Below are 23,983 nucleotides of genomic sequence, written 5' to 3' on the forward strand. Positions count from 1 at the left end.
TGTGAGTGAATAGATGATCAGAGAAATTGAGTTTAATGAACAGAAGAACCTTGTGCTGTGTGGAACAGGCAAAGCTTTGCCTCGGATTTGAGCTGTAAACGCGTTTGTACCATTGGATTTGTACTTTGTCACACAGCACTCTCTGCTGGTGAAAAGGGAGCAGCTGAAATCCGAGAAATTGAGGTTAGGTATCAAGAAATCTGCATCTGTCCAATCCATTCCACAAGTACAACTAGTATCAAATCTAGAAACATGTTGCAAACAGGAGAGAGGACATTAATATAACTGGAGGTAGGACGTTTTTCTTCTCTCCTCCACCTAGTCCTAGAATGAATAACAGACTGAGCACTGAACAAAGGACAAGACAACCTAGTCCATTCAAAATAAAAGTATTTAAATTGGCAAGTCAGTTACGAACAAATTCCTATTTACAATGACGTCCGGACGACGCTGGGCCAATTGTACGCCGCCCTACGGGACTCCCAATTACGGCCGGTTATGATTCAGCCTGGAATCAAACCAGGGTCTGTAGTGATGCCTCTAACACTGAGATACAGTGACTTAGACCGCTGTGCCACTCGGGAGCCTACTATAGGCGTTTACAATAAAAGTACACTGAACAAAAATATAAACACAACATGCAACAATTCCAACGAGTTTACTGAGTTACAGTTCATATAAGTAAATCAGTCAGTTTAAATAAATTCATTAGGCCCTAATCTATGGATATCACATGACTAGGCAGGGTGCACATAGTCCCACCCACAAAAGGGCTTTATTAGTCAGAAACACACCTGTTTTATCAGCTGTCCCGGTGGCTGCTCTTAAGACGATCCCGCAGGTGAAGAAGCAGGAAGTGGTCTGTGGTTGAGGCCAGTTGGACATAGTGCCAAACTCTCTAAAACGTCATTGGAGGCAGTTTATAGTAGATAAATTAACATTCAATTCTCTAGCAATAGTCCTGGTGGACATTCCTGCAGTCAGCATGCCAATTGCACGCTCCCTCAAAACTTGAGACATATGTAGCATTGTCTTGTGACAAAACTGTGCATTTTATAGTGGCCTTTCGTCCCCAGCACAAGATGCACCTGTGTAATGATCATTCCGGCACGGCCAGAACAGGACTGGCCACCCCTCATAGCCTGGTTCCTCTCTAGGTCCTGGCCTTTCTAGGGAGTTTTTCCTAGCCACCGTGCTTCTACACCTGCATTGCTTGCTGTTTAGGGTTTTAGGCTGGGTTTCTGTCCAGCACTTTGTGACATCAGCTGATGTAATTAGGGCTTTTTATAAATACATTTGATTGCTGTTTAATCCATTTGTTGATATGCCACACCTGTCAAGTGGATGGATTATCTTGGCAAAGGAGAAATGCTCACTAACAGGAATGTAAACAAATTTGTGCACTGAACATTTCTAGGATCTTATTTAAGCTCATGAAACCAACACTTTACATGTGTTCAGTATATGTCCACTTTGCTTTGGCAACAGCCGAACACATGGTTTTCACCGGTATAATGCTCTTTGACATTGAAAGGCACAATTCCACTAAAATTCATTAAAAATTAGTATTATTTTGGAGTGAGAATTCCAAGACTTCACTGAAATACACAATGTATAAACAGATGTGAAATGGCCCTAAACTGAAAGGATCACTCATGGGCCACTAAGTATTTATTTGTGATGACAGGAAGACACTTGCATAGTGATGCTCATGGTGCCCCATGGCAGATGTGGGAAGAGACTACTGGTGATGCTGAAGTTCATTCTTTGGGTTTATTTGGTGGCTGTAGTTCTGAAAAGCCATTTAATAACAGTTGTAGCTAAAGCAAATACAGCTCAGGTACTCCATGAGGAGCAACAATCTAGGGCTGTAAAGCCAAATTATTATCTGAATAGTGCTCTGCAAAGATGTAAAGCAAGCATAACATACACCTGTTATAATGCTTATTCGTTTTAAAACCCAGGTCTAGTCTAGCCATTAATTGAACGTATTAGGGTGAAACTCAGGATAGCGCTTAAGTATTAAAAGGTAGACTGAAAATGGCATTGCCACGAGCAGCACCGCAGATATTGAGCGAGATAGCACTTATAGGTCACCATCTGCACAGGTTCGCTTCATGTCGTTCAGTGTGGTTGCCACGGGACCAAAACAGCTGAGAAGCCTCATGCTTCACTCTTTAGTTGTGGAAATTTACCCCATATGCAGTTTACTTTCTGCATCTACGTCCTATCGCAGTCTACTTTAAAACACTTCCCAAAGTAGTGCTTGATGGTCATTAATTAACATTTTCATCAAGTAAGTTGAAAGAAACATGCCAGAAATATTTTCTTCCTCAACTTTATTACATGAAAATGTACAGAGAGGTTAACGGTAAGACTTCTGGTAGCGGGCACGGGCTCCTGGTCCACCGAACTTCTTGGACTCGCAGCGACGAGGGTCGGCAACCAGCAGGGTCCTGTCGTACTGGATCAAGATGTCCTTGATCTCCTTCTTGGAGGCCTCATCCACATCTGGAGAGAAAGAAACATGTCAGATTAGTTATTGTGAACCATTTTCTTGACCAAATGGAAACACAGCAATCATGCACCCACCATCATCCAAAAAAGAGACACCCAACATAGCAATATTGCTTCCTGCAAAAATGTGTCCAAAGTAACACTTAATTTATCAGCAGAGGCAATATTCCATTGAAAACAAGATACTGCATTTGATTTTACAGTAAAATTATTGACACTTACATTTCTGGTAGTATGCGACCAGGGCTTTGGAGATGGACTGACGGATAGCTGCAAGGAGAAGACGGCACAGCGTAAGACAAACAGCCATATTCAGTCAAGTACAGTTATTTCAAATCAACACATCAGTTTCTACTGAGATGATCTGTCTAAGTAGAGCAGCTTCCAGCTGTAAAAACAAGTCACCGTAGATCTGTGCGACATGTCCACCACCCTTCACTCGGACTCGGATGTCAACTCCAGCAAAGCGCTCCTTGCCCAGCAGCAGCACTGGCTCCAGAAGCTACAACAGAGAGGAACTTTGTCAAGGACGCACACAATGTCTATACATCCTGCAGACACATTCAGCTAAATGTCTGGACACAACCAGACATTTAGCTGAATGAAGACCCATGTTGAATTTGGGCTGAGTAAACCAACAGCAGCTATGTAAGAAGCCACGTTGCACATGCATGAAATAGTTAGCGACTGTTTCCCAGGGGACAGATTGGAATTTACCAGAGGGGGGCTGGTCCAACCCAAGGTGTCAAAATGCACAACCCTCCTCAACAAAATGTTTTTCCTCACATGACCATCCACTTGTACAGTCAAATAAATGGAACCGCCTCAGAATTTAACTCAATGTTCACAACAAATAAAAAATAGCAACCCCGTTTATAAACGTGGATATTAACTGCCACTTCACCATGCTTTTGTGGCACAGCCGATGCCAGAAGTTTGGGGGTTCACCGACAAGCTCACCCTCCCTGCCTGTTTCATGACACTACTATCAGAGCCAACTACAGACAATCAGATGTACCATTTTGAAGCCATATTTATAATTAGCTAAAATACATTGCCTTCGGAAAGTATTCAGACCCCTTGACCTTTTCCACATGGTTGTTAAAGCCTTATTCTAAAACGGATTAAAATTCTCAGCAATCTAGACACGATCCCACAATGACAAAGCAAATTTCTTCAGCATTGAAGATAGCAAAGAACACAGTGGCCTCCATCATTAAATGGAAGATGTTTGGAACCACCCAGACTTTCTAGAGCTGGCCGCCCAGCCAAACTGAGCAGTCAGGGGGAAGGGCCTTGATTAGGGAGGTGACCAAGAACCCAATAGTCACTGACAGATCTAAAGTTCCTCTGTGGAGATCGGAGAACAATCCAGAAGGACAACCATTTCTGCATCGCTCCACCAATCAGGCCTTTATGGTAAAGTGGCAAGAAGGAAGCCACTTCACACTGACAGCCCGCTTGGGAGTTTGCAAAAAGGGCACCTGAAGACAGACCACGAGAAAGATTCTCTGGTCTGATGAAACCAAGATAAAACTCTTTGGCCTGAATGCAAAGCTTAACATCTGGAGGAAACCTGGCACCATCCCTATGGCGAAGCATGGTGGTGGCAGCATTATGCCGTGGGGATGTTTTTCAGCGGCAGGGACTGAGAGACTAGTCAGGTTCGAGGCAAAGATGGCTGAGGACCTCAGACGGGAGCGAAGGTTCACCTTCCAACAGGACAACAACCCTAAGCACACAGCCAAGAGAACACAGGAGTGGCTTTGGGACAAGTCTCTGAATGTCTTTGAGTGGCCCAGATAGAGTCCGGACTTGAACCCGATTGATAATCTCTGTAGAGACCCGAATATAGCTGTGCAGCAACACTCCCCATCTAACCTGACAGAGCTTGAGAGGATCTGCAGAGAATGGAAGAAACTCCAAATACAGGTGTGCCAAGCTTGTAGCGTCATACCCAACTCAATGCTGCCAAAGGTGCTTCAACAAATGACTGAATAAAGGGTCTGAATATTTATGTAAGTGTAATTTACCATTTTATAAATTACCAACCATTTCTAAAAACAAACTGTTTTTGCTTTGTCATTATGCCGTAGTGTGTAGATTGAGGGGAAAAAAAACAATTCAACCATTTATAGAATAAGTCTAAAGTAACAAAGGGATCTGAATACTTTCCAAAGGCACTGTATCTGCTACACATTTTCTACCAACAGGTTTCTGTGCCAATGCACCACAACCAATATACAAAGCATACAGACTTTGGGCACGCCAATATCATGGTTAACTTTCAACACCCCAATAAAGACTGCCAATCTCGGCAAATAGAAGAAACATCCCTCCCCACCATGTAGGACAAAATGCTTAACATCCAGAAGAGTATGGGGGAGGTTTAAGTACAATGCTTGTTTGGCAGCTTATTGATGTGCAGGCATAATCAAAGTGACACTGGACTAGCGCACTAGCTATGTTTCCATCCAACCTATGTGAATATTCTAAAATTGTAATAAAAACAATATGCCATTTCAGAGTTTCCGTTAGGAAAATGTGTAGCCGGACAACATACCAGGGAAGATTTTAATTTGCCTGACATCCAAATGCATTCAGATCTGACCTGGCACGGCCAGCGCCTTCAATAAACCAGGGATATTGGCCAAATGAGAAAACGGCCTACAAATGACAAAAACACCAATTCCTTGTGCTTTAATGTGTAGCATACGCAAAACTTCACACCCTATTTTTTTTGGTAACGTTTTAAGGTTACTTTCGCAGTTCAGTTGTCAGATTTGAGCACTAAAATGTATCAGGGCATTACACGCATAGGTCTATAGGCTTAGGTGTCATATAGGACTAATCCGAGAGATAGATATGCCGGTGGCGTGCTACGACACTGGCACGCATTTCTTTATGAAAGAAGGCTACTTCATCTACAGATAGATGCAAAAGCTTATTCGTTAATTTTCAAATCAGAATATTTTTAAAATAATTATTCAATTATAGGTGTAACTCTGGTACGCCCGACAGTGTTCCTCGCATCAAGTTCACCTGTCGGAGTCAGTTGGCGCGCCCTTCATATCATAAGCCCACAGTAGCCAAAGCATAATAATAACTACACCATACCTTTACAAACATTTCTACACTTTATTAGGGTAATATCAAATCAAGCCCTTATTTGTAAGGAAGATATGAGCAGAAGAGCAAATGTAACGCACTACTCTCCCCTGTTCAAAACAACAAAAAATAAATCCCTTATTTTGGACAACAGTAAATTGCAATCTGTCTTTAAGGACTCACCTTGTACTGGAGAGTGGCTGGCTCAATCATCTCCAGGGGTCTGCCGTTCACCTTGATGAGGCCATTCCCCCTCTTGCAGTGAGCAACAGCGGTGGCTGTTTTCTGCAAAGAGATACTGTAATGTTCACTTCCATTTGCTTGGTTTTAGCTAATTACATGTGCACTTTTCTAGGAAGCATGGGTGGCTAAACAGACGGTCCATAACGTTAAACATTTCTTTGCTACGTTTACCCCCCCCACACACACACAAATGCTATTCAGGTGATTGCTGATCAACACTATTATTATAATCAACACTACTTAGCCAGCCAATGTCTTAACCAAACACTGAGGTACATCATGAGGGATGAGTGGACCAAGTCATGGCAACTCGCTAGCTACAGTACAATGATTAGTTTAAAAATTATGTAACAAATGCAGTGTTGTGGCATAATAAATCAGCGAATTAACGTTTTTTTTTTTTTTTTTTTTTTTTTTTACCTCACTACACCAAACAATTGGCGTTGATGTAGCTGGACAACATGCTTTCCGGCATAAAATTAGCTAATTGGTTGACGTAGCTAGCAGGCCGCAACATTTGTAGCCATTCATATCAATATGCCACTGGCTGCAATCAAGGCACATGTGGACGTTTAACAATAAAGTTGTCAAATCGACGGTCACTTATATTTCCAAATGTAATGGATACTTTTTGGGGGGACAAATACACATTTCTGGCCTGTCTGGCTAACGTCACCTAGCCGGATAGCGTTAGTTCTTTGGCTCAACACACGTGGAATAAAGTCAGATAGTTTACTCACTTTGCGTCCGAAAACCTGGACCGATTGCAGAGGACCTTTGGCCGGCATGTTTCTGAAACAATTAATCACAATGAGTACCTTCAAAAATAATTAATAGATCATATTTTTGCATTTGTAGCTGGGCTCAAGGGGGAACATACCCTCTTCAGCTTTAGTGCCGTACGAAAAGACCGAACGGGGGTTTCAACACCGAAAATCAGGGGCAGTAGTAGCACGACAGTTTATGGCTTTGCAATGCATTTACGACAATTGCAGGCAGAGAGGAAGAGCCGATAATATGTTTTGAAACTTGTGCACAATTCATTTTTATTTTGTAGCAACAAAATGTATCACGTATTTTGGAAACTTAAGCAAATTATTTTTATTTGACATGTTTAATAAATTGTCATAATGTAAATGATTTGAACCATGGATGATTTAAATGTTGTCAAAATGTAATTCATGGCCCAAATAGTTTACATTATGACTGAATTAAACATGGTCTGTGATTTTTTTTAAATTAAATAAATAAATATGACTGCAATATTTCTGTCCAGAAGAGGTCACTGTACGAACACGTTTTTCGGAGGACGAAACAAAGCAACTGTGGATGAACTCTTTGGTTTCCAATTTATCCTCGCCTTATGCCATTGGGGGAATCGCCAGTTGTCCAAATGATTAGCCAATCATGGCACGTTTGCAACGTAAGCCCCGCAGCTCTCGTTTTTAGTCGCCTTTGCGAGCGTACAATTATCTTCAAGCTGGATCCTAAAACTCCATAATTCTATTCGCTACGATTGTACGTCCGCTAACAAACTACAGGTGGCTGAAAACACAATCATCTCGAAGTGTCTTCTTAATTTGAGGGCTGAGGGGATAGGGTGTGTCTTAAGTGTTTGGACCGCAATCCTGTTCGCGATGATTGTACATCCGCTAAATCAGCCAAAACGTAAAACCCACATCAACATGGAGAAGTAAACATACAAGTGTAAGTAAAAACGAATGTTAATCATTTAAAAATTGTGCTAGTAATGCACATGATGGCACAAACACGTATCATTAGTGTTTGGTTAGCTTTTTGAAACTATCTAGCGCATACAACTTTCCCTGACGTCACACTTGTACATAGTAATGTTTGATTTACCTGATATTGTCGGATGGCTAGCATGCGTCGTCTTCTAGCCAAGATATGAAATGCAATCATAAATGACTGTAGTGCATATAAAGCACACACACCACAGCTCCAGGTGGGTTCCATGATGACTGAAAACAACCGTGGGACGAACTTGTGGCACATTTCATTGCAAGGGCGGTCCATTCATTCTTCACTCGCTCTGCAAGTGTCAACTCATCATGAGAAGTTCATTTGAGGGAAGAGGGTGTGTCTTTTATGTGTTTGGATCGTAGAAGGGTTTCCCAAAATGATCGAGTTTATCCTTAGAACCTTTGTAGGAGCATCGTTACATCTCCGAGCTGTTTCCCAAAACCAATTGCACGTGAAAACGCTCGTAATCTAACGCCTGGCACAGGCCACATGTAGAAAAGAGTTACGTTAAGTGCATCCTTAGACGCTTTTTCGGCCTAAAAATATAATTACCTTATTTCTCTCTCCGTGACCGCCGATAACTTAAACACATTTGTCTACAAATACAGAGTTGCCAATGTTTTTGCAACTGATACAAACAGGCAACGTTAAATATAAAGATATGATTCAAATGAACAGTAGGTAATAGGCCCCATGTCGCAAGGATCTGTACACGATTCCTGGAAGCTGAACATTACCCAGTTCTTCCATGGCCTGTATACTAACTAGACATGTCACTCATTGAGAATGTTTGAGATGCGCTGGGTTGACGCGTACAACAGCGTTTTCCAGTTCCCGCCAATATCCAACCATTGAAGAGGATTGGGAACACATTCCACAGGCCACAATCAACAGCTCGATCAGTTCTACGCGACGGAGATGCGTCGCACCCCGGGTGCAACACATAAATAAAAAGAACCATTCAGCACTAACTGTCCTTTTTATTCAGACATTTGGGACAACACAGATAATCATAACATTGAAAACTATATACATATTAAAATATATATACGGAAATAAGACTCAAAAAGTAACAAAGAAAAATAGAAACAAATTTTAGTATATAAATACAAATAAAAAAGAGAATCAAATCATTTCACTCTTATCCTATTGCTAACAAAAAACGCACAAGTCCTATATCACACAAATACACATAGAATAACACACTTATAAAAAAGGAACCTGATTATTACACTATTGCACTTCAAACAAGAAACACAAAACTAAATTGCATAACTGCCATAAACCCTGAACTTTCTTGCCTTCCTTGATGCAAAGTCATCAATTACATCATAAGAAATGTGCCCAGCAATTGCATGGTTAATACTGATGACAGCAAGGCCACTAAGGTGTTCCTGTGACATGGTGGCCCTCAGGTAGGATTTGATGAGCTTCAGCTTTGAACAGCTCCTCTCTGCTTCAGCTACGGTCACTGGAAGAGTGAGACACATTCTGAGAGCAGTCCACAAATTAGGGTACATTTCTGAGAGCTCCCTTTCAGGTATAAATATCAGCAGCTCAAGCAAATATTGGCCCTGGACTCCTCTGCCTCAAAACCCCATAAAATGTTCCTTTATGTGGGGCTCCTCCTTCAGTGACACAATGCTAATCACAACTGACAACTGTGTGGCTGACATCTGAGGTGCAATCTAGAATGATAGAGAATAATTTTGCCAGCTTGATGTCTCTCACCATTATTGAAATGACCTTGCTGCTCAACAAATCAATGAGTTCATTCTGTATTTGGTGGCCAAGGTAGCTAGCTGGTGGTGTGACTCCAGGTCCCTTTTTGGACACGGTTAAGGTGCTCTTTCATGACTGCATCAAATTGTGCCATCAGTTCAACCTCTTTGAGGAAATGTCCATTTGATGGAGAGTACAGTGTTTCTGTGTATCCCCATAGTGCCAGATTTCTAACTGCCAGAGACTGCACAATAGCAGTCAGATGTGTCAACACCTCTCTCCATCTTATCCTCTCAGCCTCCATAAGTGCCATATCATGCTTATCAATTGTTTCCCCCTTTTTAATCCTCGTTGCCAGTTCTTTCCATGTTTTCATGCAATTTTGGTGTTCTGGACTACTGTCGTGTGAAGTCAGCAAATAACTTGCATGTTTCCAGTCTGTTAGTCCTGAGTTTGCTAAATATATTCTATTCTTAGAAAAGAGATTGCAGCAGAAGAGGCTGTTGTTTCTTTCAGAATACATCAACCAATTTCTAGGGATTTTTTTTTCACCACTCACCAAGGTCTTCCTGAAATACTGGTGGTGGCAACTTCTTCTATCACTCTCATTCCTTGGGAAAACAAAGTTAGGTGTTACCTCACTTGGTCCTCTGCAAACTAGTTGTGTCTGAATTCTGTCAGTCAGAACTGAAGGCCAGTCATCAGGGTCTGTAGACAGTGGTTCAACCTCAGCAGCAGGGTCTGTATACAGTGGTTCAACCTCAGCAGCAGGGTCTGTAGACAGTGGTTCAACCTCAGCAGCAGGATCTGTACACAGTGGTTCAACCTCAGCAGCAGGGTCTAGTAGACAGTGGTTCATCCTCAGCAGCAGGGTCTGTAGACAGTGGTTCATCCTCAGCAGCAGGGCCTGTAGACTGGTTCATCCTCAGCACAGTGGTTCATCCTCAGCAGCAGGGCCTGTAGACAGTGGTTCAGTGGTTCCTCAGCAGCAGGGCCTGTAGACAGTGGTTCAACCTCAGCAGCAGGGCCTGTAGACAGTGGTTCAACCTCAGCAGCAGGGCCTGTAGACAGTGGTTCAACCTCTGTAGACAGTGGTTCAACCTCAGCAGCAGGGCCTGTAGACAGTGGTTCAACCTCAGCAGCAGGGCCTGTAGACAGTGGTTCAACCTCAGCAGCAGTGCCTGTAGACAGTGGTTCAACCTCAGCAGCAGGGCCTGTAGACAGTGGTTCAACCTCAGCAGCAGGGCCTGTAGACAGTGGTTCAACCTCAGCAGCAGGGCCTGTAGACAGTGGTTCAACCTCAGCAGCAGTGCCTGTAGACAGTGGTTCAACCTCAGCAGCAGGGCCTGTAGACAGTGGTTCAACCTCAGCAGCAGGGCCTGTAGACAGTGGTTCAACCTCAGCAGCAGGGCCTGTAGACAGTGGTTCAACCTCAGCAGCAGGGCCTGTCAGACAGTGGTTCAACCTCAGCAGCAGGGTCTGTAGACAGTGGTTCAACCTCAGCAGCAGGGTCTGTAGACAGTGGTTCAGCAGGGTCTGTAGACAGTGGTTCAACCTCAGCAGCAGGGTCTGTAGACAGTGGTTCATCCTCAGCAGCAGGGTCTGTAGACAGTGGTTCATCCTCAGCAGCAGGGTCTGTAGACAGTGGTGGTTCAACCTCAGCAGCAGGGCCTGTAGACAGTGGTTCATCCTCAGCAGCAGGGTCTGTAGACAGTGGTTCAACCTCAGCAGCAGGGTCTAGTAGACAGTGGTTCAACCTCAGCAGCAGGGTCTGTAGACAGTGGTTCAACCTCAGCAGCAGGGCCTGTAGACAGTGGTTCATCCTCAGCAGCAGGGGTAGACAGTGGTTCATCCTCAGCAGCAGGGTCTGTAGACAGTGGTTCAACCTCAGCAGCAGGGTCTGTAGACAGTGGTTCAACCTCAGCAGCAGGGTCTGTAGACAGTGGTTCAACCTCAGCAGGGTCTGTAGACAGTGGTTCATCCTCAGACAGTGGTTCAACCTCAGCAGCAGCAGGGTCTGTAGACAGTGGTTCATCCTCAGCAGCAGGGTCTGGTTCATCCTCAGCAGCAGGGTCTGTAGACAGTGGTTCATCCTCAGCAGCAGGGTCTGTAGACAGTGGTTCAACCTCAGCAGGGTCTGTAGACAGTGGTTCATCCTCAGCAGCAGGGTCTGTAGACAGTGGTCCTCAGCAGCAGGGTCCAGTGGTTCATCCTCAGCAGCAGGGTCTGTAGACAGTGGTTCAACCTCAGCAGCAGCAGGGTCAACCTCAGCAGCAGGGTCTGTAGACAGTGGTTCAACCTCAGCAGCAGGGTCTGTAGACAGTGGTTCAACCTCAGCAGCAGGGCCTGTAGACAGTGGTTCATCCTCAGCAGCAGGGTCTGTAGACAGTGGGTTCAACCTCAGCAGCAGGGTCTGTAGACAGTGGTTCAACCTCAGCAGCAGGGCCTGTAGACAGTGGTTCATCCTCAGCAGCAGGGTCTGTAGACAGTGGTTCAACCTCAGCAGCAGGGTCTGTAGACAGTGGTTCAACCTCAGCAGCAGGGCCTGTAGACAGTGGTTCAACCTCAGCAGCAGGGTCTGTAGACAGTGGTTCAACCTCAGCAGCAGGGCCTGTAGACAGTGGTTCATCCTCAGTAGCAGGACTTGGTGGGGATGCTGCTACAGGCATTTCTGATGGAGAGCACATGGGCATTAGTTTACACATGTGATTCACAGCATTTCTAGTGGTGGAACATCTGACATACACACCCAGTAATAATAAAATCATCATTGTTACCTACAATATGGAAACTTAAATCTTTGCAAAAGGGAAATGATTTATGTTGTTTTTGTTATGCAGGGATGCACACATAAACACATGTGCGTGTACCCACACACACACACACACACATGTGCTCACAAACACACCTGAAGAATCCTGCTGGGGAGAAGTGGAAGCAAATGGGTCTTCATCCTCAGGCTCAGACAACATTTGCGACGACACCTGTGTGGCTGAGGAGGTTGATGGCTCCTCATCCTGGCCAGTGCCAGAGGGTGCTCCAAAATATTTCAGAAGTGCCCCTGAACATGCATTGAAATACAATATATGAGTCTGACACCCGAAATACATTTGTTGCACAATTAAATATACATGTCATTATGCACAATTTATCAAACCTTCAGAATAAGAACCAAATAAATCATATGACCTCCTTGGCTAATTCTAGGCATAAGACACTCCAAAAGACTCAATATATCACAAAAGATACAAAATATCAGCCTAATATAGATGTCTTTTAAGTTATCCTACAACATTGTAAATTCTCCTTACTGAGCTCAGGACTGAGTCAATACAATCACAGAAAACCTTTATGATGTCACCCCAATGAACGTTAACCAAATCAATAATGTGCTAGTTAGGTTGTAATCGTTTTGCTGCAGGCTACACACATTATCATGATGAACCTGTATGAAATGATATCCAATGTTATGTAAGCTAGTTGGACAGAAAACTGAATATTGTTGCCCTACGTGTAATAGCATAGCAAGCAACATAGGCTAGTATAATACTTATGTTTGTTAGCCTATTTCATTACATGCATAATCTTCTTCTAATTGCATTAGTACTGTACAAAGTTAGAGGTGTGCTGTTTGATAGATTCCCCCGCTCCCCATACCTCAGGCTTCCTGTGGGGAGACCTGAGGTCAACCTACCCACCCCATTTGTAGCCCAGTAGGCCTCGCGAACTTGTTTGTGTGTGCAGATTAATATATTTGTTTGATTAAAATGTTGACATGCTTTGCAAGAAGAACGATTTCCCCAATAATCCTGTTTACATGGACACATCTGAAATCGGGCGACCTGGTGGGACTTTGATAAATGCTGAAAATCATCTGCAATCAACATAAAGATTCTATCACAGCGACCATGTTCTTTTTGGGAAGGTTATTTCATTCTGAGTTTGGACATAAAGTTTGAATATGAAAACAATTTCTACGATGCATTAAGTTTTTCAGAACTGACTTCACTCGCGCAAAAGAGGTTTGCTGGTGCTGCTGGTGCTGCCATGTGCAGATCCAATACACTGCTGGAACTCCGATTTGAAGGTGTTTACATGTCCGAGTAATTCGAAAGATTGCTCATTAATCTAGTCGTGTGCTTACTTCAATTATGATTTGCTGAGTTAAGATAATCAGAGTAATGTGTTTACATGACTAATGATAAACTCGGCCTATTGCCACAATCAGTTTAACATTGAAGTGTTAGTCAGCATGTTATCATTCTTAGTATTTAGATAATAACGGGGCCTTCAAGGGAGAAAAATGTGTCGTTGTGGTTTCTTGTCCCATTCTGCCTCTGGACCCATGTTTTAGGTTGCTGGTGTTGTGATCTTGCCTCTTGGTCTACATCTCAGGCTCGTTTCATTCTAATTGTGCTTATGCATAGGTCTAAACTGTGTGTCCCCCTCCCCCCAGGTTAGAAAGTTTACTTGAAGTTGTCATACACAAGATCGCATACCAATGAAAAATCAAACATATTTCTGGGTTCTGGTGGACCTCTGTCTCATGCTGACTGAGACTGGAGTTGGTGAGTGTAGGAGCGATGCAAAGCAAACCCATAACATTTGTTCTCCACAATATCAAGAAGAGTCTGAGAATTTGCTCTCTTATGCATCCTGCTAATATTCCTTTAGGTATCAGAGTCATCTCTTACAATGGCCGCCCAACAGTGACTCAGGGACAACACGCAGACTTGACCTGTGAGCTCATGGAGACAAACGAGGAGCTCATCCAGATCTCATGGCAGAAGAGTACCAGGGGTTACCGTGCCAACCACAACTTCTTCCTCATCACCCCTAGCCAGGGTCCATCACATGTCAAGGGGCGGGGGGACAGGGTGGGCTTCATTGGGAACACCACTGCGCTGGTGGGCTCTATCCGACTGGGGGATGTGTCCCTGACTGATGAGGGCGTCTACACCTGCATCTTCACTGTGTTCCCCAGTGGGCCATACAAGGCAGAGATCCACCTCAATGTCCAAAGTAAGAGGTTATTTATCATGTATTTCCCCAATGTAATGAATCGTTTGATACAATTATGTTAGCGGTGCTCCTTTACTTGCTATCCAAGGGTTAGGTTTTAAAGTGTATATAAAGACATTCATATTAAGTCAATGTGTTTATTGTGTTTTTTCCCCAATAGTTCCTCCTGTGATTTCGGTTGCTGTGGATACTCCACCCGTGGTTGCTGAGGGGCAGGAGAGCATCTTGGCCACATGCACAGCAGCTAACGCCAAGCCCCCTGCAGATGTACGGTGGAGCACGGCCAGTGCAAGACAACCACGGAGTCTGACAACCTCAACCAACACTACACTGAACCCAGATGACACTGCCACGGTGAGGGTCCACCTGAAGGGAGAGCCCTCCAGAGTCATGCACCAACAGGAGGTTCAGTGCCTGGTGAACCACACCACTCTGAGCCAGCAGAAGGTCGTTCCCTACGAGATAGATATACACTGTGAGTATTCTCAAAGACAACAGCCGCAGTGTTTCTACTCCATATTAGACACAACAGTAACAGCACATAAATAATGTACAACTTTATGCCTATTCTATAGATCCTCCAAATTCGGTCAAAATCATCATTCATGAGAAGCCACCCCAGGCACCGGCATTTCAGTGTTTAGTAGATGCCAACCCCCCTCCATCAGAGTTCACATGGAAGAGGTCAGTTTTTCACCATATTTCATTTCCCCCAACCCATTTTCTAAGGATCAGTGTCTACATCTATGTTTTGCTATGCGTCTACACTTGTCTTAGACTGAATAGATCAAACCTCAATGAGACTGGGGGCTTGTTGGAGTTAGTGAAGGTGGGCCCTGACTTTAGTGGTCTGTACAGCTGTGAGGTGTCCAACCCATACGGAGCAGCATCTGGTTTCCTATATGTGCATAAAGGTAATGGCGTGTGTAACTTAGCCGTCTTGACATTTAATTCATTTATTTGAAGCATACATTCTGCAGAACTTGAACATACACTGACTGTACAAAACATTAGGAACACCACCTCCCTAATATTGAGTTGCAGCCCCTTTTGCACTCAGAACAGCCTCATTTCGTCGGGGCATGGACTCTACAAGGTGTCGAAAGCGTTCCACGCGGATGCTGGCCCATGTTGACTCCAATGCTTCCCACAGTTGTGTCAAGTTGTCTGGATGTCCTTTGGGTGGTGGACCATTCTTAGCGTACATGGGAAACTGTTGAGCGTGAACAACCCAGCAACGTTGCAGTTCTTGACACTAAAACCGGTGCGCCTGGCACCTACTACCGTATTCCGTTTTTAAAGGTATTTTGTGTTGCCCATTCACCCTCTGAATGGCAGACATGCACAATCCATGTCCCAATTGTCTCAAGGCTTAAAAATCCATCTTTAACCTGTCTCCTTTCCTTCATCTACACTGATTTAAGTGACATCAATAAGGGATCATAGCTTTCACCTGGTTAGTCTGTCATGGAAAAAGTAGGTGTTCCTAATGTTTTGTTCACTTAGTATATATCTCCAGCTCTGTTTTCAACACAAAGTTATGTTCCATTATTTTTACTTATAATATTTAAGAAAAGGTAGATTGTTGGAAAGTGAAGGTTCTGTTTTTCCTATTTGCAGTTGATCAGCGCTCCATTGTACCAGTAGCCTTGTGGGTTTTCCTCCCCATACTCCTCCTCTTCCTCTGCATTGTAACTGTATCACTCTGGCTGTTGTTTTCCAGAGGACCCCTGAGAGGGAGGTAACATTGTACAACTTCAGGTCAAACCGTGCACACACACCTTTATTGACAAGTATCATTATATGCTGCTGCTTTGTCTAAAATTATATTTACAGTGCCTTCAGAAAGTATTCACACCTCTTGACTTGTTCCACATTTTGTTGTTACAGCCTGAATTCAAACTGGATTAAATTTAGATTTTAAAAAATCATAAATTGAATATCCCTTTTGAGCTGGTTATTAATTACACTTTGGATGGTGTATCAATACACCCAGTCCTCTTGCTCAGTTGTGCACCGGGGCCTCCCACTCCTCTTTCTATTCTGGTTAAAGTCAGTTTGCGCTGTTCTGTGAAGGGAGTAGTACACAGCGTTGTACGAGATCTTCAGTTTCTTGGCAATTTCTCGCATGGTATAGCCTTTGTTTCTCAGAACAAGAAAGGACTGACGAGTTTCAGAACAAATTTGTTTCTGGCCCTTTTGAGCCTGTAGTCAAACCCACAAATGCTGATGCTCCAGATACTCAACTAGTCTAAAGAAGGCCAGTTTTATTGCATCTTTAATCAGAACAACAGTTTTCAGCTGTGCTAACATAATTACAGAAGGGTTTTGTAATTAACTTAGATTAGCTAACACAACCTGCCATTGTAACACAGGAGTGATGGTTACTGATAATGGGCCTCTGTACACCTATGTAGATATTCCATCAAAAATCTGTTGTTTCCAGCTACAATAGTCATTTACAACATTAACAATGTCCACACTGTATTTCTGATCAATTTGACGTTATTTTAATGGACAAAAAAATTTTTGAACGGTAGTGTATATTTAATCCATTTTGAATTCAGGCTGTAACACAAAGTAAATTGGAATAAGTCAAGGGGTATGAATACTTTCTGAAGGCACTATGTGTTCTTTGCAGAGCCATGGCACTGTTTTTTTGTAGTGGAGAGGCCACCCAAAACCCAGGAAGGGTAAGCCGTAAAGAACTGCAGGATTCTCCAGCGTGTGAGTCCGTTGAGGTTGAGAAACAGAAAGGTGCGGTTTGATAAAGGACTGTGTTGATTGGGTAACATGAGGGGTTTCTCGATGTTAGAAACAGGGTCATGTTTTATTTTTGTGCTCTTGCCTTTTTTTTATGTTGACGTGTTCTAACTAGCATCTAAACGGTTTAGAAGTCCACAGCACACTACTGTACACAAGTGTGAGGATGATTTCTATGGGGATTTATACGTTTTTGTTATGGTCTTGACTGTTTATGTAAAAATGTTCAGACACAGTTTTGTTAAGAGTTTGTAATGGTAAAACTGTACCTCGACATACGAGATTGTATTAGGCGTAAGAGTGTACAGCATTAATCGTTTGAATTATAAAAATTCCTCAAACAAGTTTAAATATCACTGTATTTGTGTAGACCTATTATGTCATACAGTATTGTGTTGGAATGTAGCAGTTACTTTTGCATAAAATAACTACATGGTTTGACCATTTGAGGGCACCGTTTCCTTCATTCCTAGTGCAAATTATTTTTTGGGGTTGACCTGTTGGAAGTGTGTTTAGTATACTATATTCTGTATGAGCCTGTGGCAACATTACAGGCTTAGGTCTGACAGATCTATGCAACTATCTTAAATGGGATCTATTTCAAACACAGGCTCAAAAAAACACTTGTTTTTCAAATCAAATCAAATCAAATTTATTTATATAGCCCTTCGTACATCAGCTGATATCTCAAAGTGCTGTACAGAAACCCAGCCTAAAACCCCAAACAGCAAGCAATGCAGGTGTAGAAGCACGGTGGCTAGGAAAAACTCCCTAGAAAGGCCAAAACCTAGGAAGAAACCTAGAGAGGAACCAGGCTATGTGGGGTGGCCAGTCCTCTTCTGGCTGTGCCGGGTGGAGATTATAACAGAACATGGCCAAGATGTTCAAATGTTCATAAATTACCAGCATGGTCGTATAATAATAAGGCAGAACAGTTGAAACTGGAGCAGCAGCACAGTCAGGTGGACTGGGGACAGCAAGGAGTCATCATGTCAGGTAGTCCTGGGGCATGGTCCTAGGGCTCAGGTCAGTTGAAACTGGAGCAGCAGCACGGCCAGGTGGACTGGGGACAGCAAGGAGTCATCATGTCAGGTAGTCCTGGGGCATGGTCCTAGGGCTCAGGTCCTCCGAGAGAGAGAGAGAGAGAGAGAAAGAGAGAATTAGAGAACGCACACTTAGATTCACACAGGACACCGAATAGGACAGGAGAGGTACTCCAGATATAACAAACTGACCCTAGCCCCCCGACACATTAACTACTGCAGCATAAATACTGGAGGCTGAGACAGGAGGGGTCAGGAGACACTGTGGCCCCATCCGAGGACACCCCAGACAGGGCCAAACAGGAAGGATATAACCCCACCCACTTTGCCAAAGCACAGCCCCCACACCACTAGAGGGATATCTTCAACCATCAACTTACCATCCTGAGACAAGGCTGAGTATAGCCCACAAAGATCTCCGCCATGGCACAACACAAGGGGGGGCGCCAACCCAGACAGGATGACCACATCAGTGAATCAACCCACTCAGGTGACGCACCCCTTCCAGGGACAGCATGAGAGAGCCCCAGTAAGCCAGTGACTCAGCCCCTGTAATAGGGTTAGAGGCAGAGAATCCCAGTGGGAAGAGGGGAACCGGCCAGGCAGAGACAGCAAGGGCGGTTTGTTGCTCCAGAGCCTTTCCGTTCACCTTCCCACTCCTGGGCCAGACTACACTCAATCATATGACCCACTGAAGAGATTTTTTCATCTCAATATTTAATTAGAGGCTAACAAAGAACTACTCTGGAATGCCTTACAAAAGAGAGGATAATAATCTGTTTTAAAGACAGGTGAGCTCTGAATTTTAATAGAAATAATACTGTAACACATAACTAAGCAATACTGTAAATGAAAAGACACATTTCACTAGTCTTAATACTAGAGAGGGGAGGCAGTAGTGTGGCTATTTATAGTCTAGTCCTGGTCAATTGTACTTCTCCTTGCTCCTATTGATGGACACAGTTGTCCCTTGCCATCAGTGACCAAAGGTCTTCATTTTAAACCAGACCACCACCTGCTACTTATAATTGACCAATCAGCAGAATTGAAGTTTGGTCATTTTTTTTCTTTGGGTTGGAGGGTTCCTCTTTTGCTCACTGAAATGTGTCAATTAGAAAATAGTTAGGTATGGAGGACTGTGGGCGTTCCCCTAGAAATTGAAGAGCTTTAGTCCATAAACGTTTGAAATGTTCTCTCAACCCATTTAAACTGACATCTGTGTTGCACCGGATGCTTGTTCTGATGCTATTACTATTTTAATGAGGCTCCGCACTGGCCTTAATAATACTGTGACTCTTAGTTGTGGATAATGGCTGGCAATCTCCAGGGGTGAGTCTTAGGCTGTGGAGTGCAGGGACACTTTCAAAATCCTTCTATTGTCTGTCCCCAAATCCTAGCCCTTAGTCCAAGGCCTGTACTCTGCCATTTTGCTGTTGCCTTTTGAGGAAAAGGCTACATATTCACTAAGAGGATCAATCTTCCACGGCACAGTGGTTTATTGGAATTCTCAGTGTTCATAGGGGACACCCGTGGACAACGCACAGCAACTGTCAATTATCCCATACTAAAACCACATTTGTCCTTTTGCGCTCCTAATTCAAGGGCTGGATATTTAAGTGCTGACCACTGTATTCTATTGTTGCCATCAGTGCCCAAGAAGTAAACATTGAAAAAGCTATCCACTCGACCCTGAAAGCTGGAGTGATCTATTGCAAGAATGTTTGAATTACATTCCGAAGTGGAGACGAGGCAGTGTTCAGAAATTGTTCTCGTTGGAAGTTGTATTTTTAGGGCCCATCTTTCCTGGACGGGTGTTTTCTGTCAGCACTCCAGGATGATCAGTTGAAAGCTTGTGCTCAAATAGTATTTACTATGGTAGGGTGGTCTTTGGCTGGCAAACTGGAAGAGGTTTTATTATTATTATTATTTTACAAAGTGCAACATGAAAATGGAACAGTGGTCAAGCATTTCTTCATAGTTTCTTTGTTATTTAGGGGGAAATTGATACTAATTTGAGGTGTCAATTAGCAAAGTGAACATATTTCAAATAGTTGTAGGAAGGACAACTATTGAAAAGATTATACACACACAGCTTTGGTGTTCTTGCAAAGGGTACTTTATATATTGTAATGACATGCTTTGCTCTTGGATGTGCTCTGCGGTAAGCTCTGTAAGTCGCAGTGGAAGAACGAGGCCTCTAGATGAATGTGCTTCAGTCAAGATGAGGTGGTTATGACGTAATGGCATAAGTGAGGTGACCCCAAATACATTGTCTGGTGTTCACATTCTAACAATGAAGTGCTACTTTAACTGGCAACAAGCCTTTTCAATGGTCTATCTTTGGTGCATGACCCATATATGTGCTTGATATATCACTCTATGTGGAATATAAGATACCATTCATTATATAGTTATTGATATAGTGAGCATTCATTGTATGGTTATTGATATATAGACTGTTCATTATATAGTTATTGATATAGTGAGCATTCATTGTATGGTTATTGATATAGTGACCATTCCACTATTAAACTATTACTCTCCATTCTTCTAAGCTGAAATTAGGAAACTTCATCCCTTTGATTATTATTATTTTTTTTTTACAAGTGTACTTATACTCTGTCTCTCTTGTTCTCCCTCTTGATGACCAAGTGTATAAATAACTCCATAGTGTCCGATTGTCCTTAGAAAGGAATGATGTGGAGAGTCTGGGGTCGGGGTTCAGGAGAGGGGGCAGACTTGTTGAAGGAGAAAATATACTCCATTCCATCTGTCTGAACATCTCTGCTAGACCGTGGGGTTTGGACACATATTCAGGATAAAGCTTTAAAAGAGCCCAAGCAGCCACGCCTGAAAGTTCACTTCACTTCCCCTCTTGACTGTTGGGACACAAGTTGGTCTCTGTGTGTGTGTCTCCGCTGGTCTTTCTTTCTTGACTTCTTGACTGTCTCAGGCAGGCTTAACATCATGTCTGACACAGAGGATATTGTGGAGGAATATGAGGAGGAGGAAGAAGTAGAGGAGGCACCTGAGGTGGAAGAGGAGCCTGAAGAAGAGCAGCAGGAGGAGGATAAGGAAGATGAGGAGGACGAGGTAGATGAGGAGGAGAGGGAACACGTTGAGGGGGAGACCAAGCCACGGACCAAGTACATTACCAACATCGCTCCTCCCAAGCTGCCCGACGGCGAGAAGTTAGACTTTGATGACCTCCACCGCAAGAGGCTGGAGAAGGACTTCAATGACCTGCAGAGCCTGATCGAGATGCACTTCTCCAGCCGCCAGAAAGAGGAGGAAGAGCTGGTGGCCCTCCGCAGCCGCATCAAGCGCCGCCGTGCTGAGGAGCGGACCCGCCGGGAAGAGGAGGCCAAGCTCCTCGCCGAGGAGGATGCCAGGAAGAAGAACGTCTTCTCCAATAAGGCGTTCGGCGGCAGAACGGGGACGTGAAGAAGGGCAAGAAGCTGACGGGGCGCGAGAAGAAGACCAAGGCTCTGTTGGAACACCGCAAGCCCCTCAACATCGACCACCTCAACCAGGAGAGGCTGGCGGAGAAGTCCCGCGAGCTCTGGCAGTGGCTGCGCCAGCTACACGCTGAGCAGTTTGACCTGGCCGAGAAGCTGAAGAGGCAGAAGTACGACGTGAACGTGCTGCAGAACCGCGTCAGCGACCACCAGAGGGGCTCCAAGGTGGCCAAGGCGACCAGCGGGGCGAAGAAGTTACGTTAGTCACACAGCAACAACCCCGACATGATCAGATTAGCCTAGCTGTCTTTGGGCCGTTTTAGGTACATCCACCTGCTTCTGCTTTATCATATTTCCTGAGGATTGGGTATAGGCCTGCTTGTTTGTTTGTTTGTGGGTTTCTACAGTATACCGTTAGCTAAGCAGGTCTATAACTGATCAGCCTACATAATGTATTTACAGGTTTTGTACAGGCTGTAATTCTCTTTGGGGACTGTAGTTGTCTGATGTAAACATTTGAATATGGTTCACAAGGTATATGGTTCCTGATATCGTATTCACAGATCAAGCTAATTGTTTGAATGCTGTTAACACAGTTTTGATTTGATCATTCTAATAAAATGTGTGAATGTTGGGTGCAGTTTTGGTCGTTATATTATATTATTATACCTAAGCAGTCTTTGTAGCTGGTTAATTAAATTCCTCTCTTTCTACTGTGAGGGTTACTGAACCAGTCAAATGCAAGACAAAGGATAATATACTACATTGCAAAATGTTTGTTTTTTTACACATTAACATACACGTCATGAATGTTTATTTGTTTGTCTTGGTCCATTTCTGAGGGTGGAAACGTGGCTCGTGCCTGACAGGTGTGGCACACATGGAACTGTAAAGAGCTCATTTAGTCTCTGCCATGCTCAGGGTGGGGAATGCAGTTGTATTGGCCTGAAGGAGTTAACTATGGGTTCAAAATCCGACAAGGGGTATCCCCATTCAATGGGTGGCTGTTGGGTGGACTGCTGCCCATATTGAGTGTACCCATAATCCAGAATTCTATTTCTGGGGAGCCCACTATCTTAACTGCCCCTCTGAGTGATAGATGTCATTCCATTGATGGGTGTTTACAGTCAGCCATCTCGGGCCATCCACCTTCAATCAACAGGAGACGTAATGGCTGCATCTATGGTATTCAATGGCAATAATGTACTGTATTTTTGTATTTAAACTTAATTTAACTAGGCAAGTCAGTTATGAACAAATTCTTATTTACAATTACGGCCTATCAATCCATTATATGAGGCGGTATAATTTACTCAACCAATTTTAGTGCTAAAGAGTATCAACAAATATTATCAGATGTACTTGCACTACTGAGACGTTATTAAGCTGGAGTTGTGTCGTTGTGTCGAGACAGTCTGGACAACCACTAGAGGGCGCTAAGTGACCAGTTTACAGTTGAACGTCTGAATGTACCTTTTCTTTACACCGTCGATAGCATGCATAACTTGGCGCTCATTGAAGTAATGAGCACTGTGCATACCTCATCCATAAGAGGTTTCCTCCCCTCCCATTTTCCTCTACACTTGTGAACCCTTAGCTCTGTGCTTCACAATTACTTGTTTCTACTGGCAATTCTCCCCTCAACCTCTGAACTATTCTGAAAAACAATCAAATTGTCACTTGGCAACAACAAATCAATGAACTGAAATGAAAGCTGTGTCATAATAGGGAATGCAATTGGGGACAATGTTCCTGCTGTCCAGTTTTGATTGTCATTTAGGCTGGCCTCACTATTGCCAAGAGCTGCTTGTAACCATAAGAACAAATTAAAGCCTTCCAGGCGCTGCTACAGTACATGCCAACAGGTTTCCATAGAGACTGCGGTAGGCCAACTCAGCAATCAGGGCCCCTCCCTCCCCACTCGGCTGAAAGGGCTGGAAGTTGATATTGATAGAAGTCTAGAAACGTCTGGATTGACTACAGCTCAGACAGGATCAGTTCAGAGGCAGTTGATCTGCTTACTACTGTTCTCTGCATCAGCAAGCAAGTCCATGTGGGGATGTGTGGGAGCATTGAATTCATGGAATGAACATCCATTGTTGCTGAATTTTGTTATGTATTATGATGATTTAAAGGTGCTTTGTTTAGGTTAAAGGATTATGCATATAGTTATTGGGTTCAACTGACAAGCTGAAACTGCTAATTATGTGTACACTATAGTCATTTATCTTCGCCCACTACGGATAATGAGAAATGAAATGTGCTGTCTTAAACACAGGCTCAACAATCTCACATCAACTGACAGAATGACACATGGTTCCCAATCAAAAGTTTGCATGCTTG

At 43.6% G+C, this 23,983-nt stretch overlaps 2 protein-coding genes and 1 pseudogene across 3 annotated transcripts; 2 read left to right on the forward strand and 1 right to left on the reverse strand.

Annotated features, from left to right (window-relative positions):
- Positions 1–2,322: 2,322 nt before the first annotated feature.
- Positions 2,323–6,851, reverse strand: LOC112267833 (40S ribosomal protein S16). 2 transcript variants are annotated; one of them, XM_024445983.2, is made up of 6 exons: positions 6,749–6,851; positions 6,609–6,660; positions 5,809–5,910; positions 2,923–3,019; positions 2,740–2,787; positions 2,323–2,511 (listed from the first exon to the last, which is right to left on the reverse strand). In XM_024445983.2, the coding sequence occupies exons 2-6, from the start codon at positions 6,654–6,656 to the stop codon at positions 2,366–2,368; spliced, it is 441 nt and encodes a 146-aa protein (XP_024301751.1). In that variant the 5' UTR covers positions 6,657–6,660; positions 6,749–6,851; the 3' UTR covers positions 2,323–2,365. The 2 variants fall into 2 exon arrangements, with proteins under 2 accessions (XP_024301751.1, XP_024301752.1); XM_024445984.1 differs by lacking the exon at positions 6,749–6,851 and having other exon boundaries at positions 6,609–6,661.
- Positions 6,852–7,256: 405 nt separating this feature from the next.
- Positions 7,257–17,581, forward strand: LOC112267832 (nectin-1-like). Its single transcript, XM_024445982.2, has 8 exons — positions 7,257–7,575; positions 13,811–13,922; positions 14,029–14,376; positions 14,537–14,851; positions 14,952–15,060; positions 15,154–15,290; positions 15,997–16,117; positions 17,018–17,581. Exons 2-8 carry the CDS (start codon positions 13,856–13,858, stop codon positions 17,142–17,144), a joined length of 1,224 nt encoding a protein of 407 aa, XP_024301750.1. The 5' UTR covers positions 7,257–7,575; positions 13,811–13,855; the 3' UTR covers positions 17,145–17,581.
- Positions 17,582–21,149: 3,568 nt separating this feature from the next.
- LOC112214919 lies at positions 21,150–22,274 on the forward strand (annotated as a pseudogene).
- The last annotated feature ends 1,709 nt before the right edge of the window (positions 22,275–23,983 follow it).

This window comes from Oncorhynchus tshawytscha, linkage group LG15 (genome assembly GCF_018296145.1).
Source record: "Oncorhynchus tshawytscha isolate Ot180627B linkage group LG15, Otsh_v2.0, whole genome shotgun sequence".
In the NCBI taxonomy this organism is placed as follows: Eukaryota; Metazoa; Chordata; class Actinopteri; order Salmoniformes; family Salmonidae; genus Oncorhynchus; species Oncorhynchus tshawytscha.

What these genes read in the sequence shown, in the direction of transcription:
- LOC112267832 (XM_024445982.2), top strand. Translation starts at nt 13,856, where the DNA reads ATGAAAAATCAAACATATTTCTGGGTTCTGGTGGACCTCTGTCTCATG. An exon ending in GCTGACTGAGACTGGAGTTG is followed by an intron (nt 13,923 to 14,028) that starts GTGAGTGTAGGA and finishes ATATTCCTTTAG; the next exon opens with GTATCAGAGTCATCTCTTAC. An exon ending in GATCCACCTCAATGTCCAAA is followed by an intron (nt 14,377 to 14,536) that starts GTAAGAGGTTAT and finishes TTTCCCCAATAG; the next exon opens with TTCCTCCTGTGATTTCGGTT.
- LOC112267833 (XM_024445983.2), bottom strand. Translation starts at nt 6,656, where the DNA reads ATGCCGGCCAAAGGTCCTCTGCAATCGGTCCAGGTTTTCGGACGCAAA. An exon ending in TCCAGGTTTTCGGACGCAAA is followed by an intron (nt 5,911 to 6,608) that starts GTGAGTAAACTA and finishes ATCTCTTTGCAG; the next exon opens with AAAACAGCCACCGCTGTTGC. An exon ending in CAGCCACTCTCCAGTACAAG is followed by an intron (nt 3,020 to 5,808) that starts GTGAGTCCTTAA and finishes TCTCTGTTGTAG; the next exon opens with CTTCTGGAGCCAGTGCTGCT.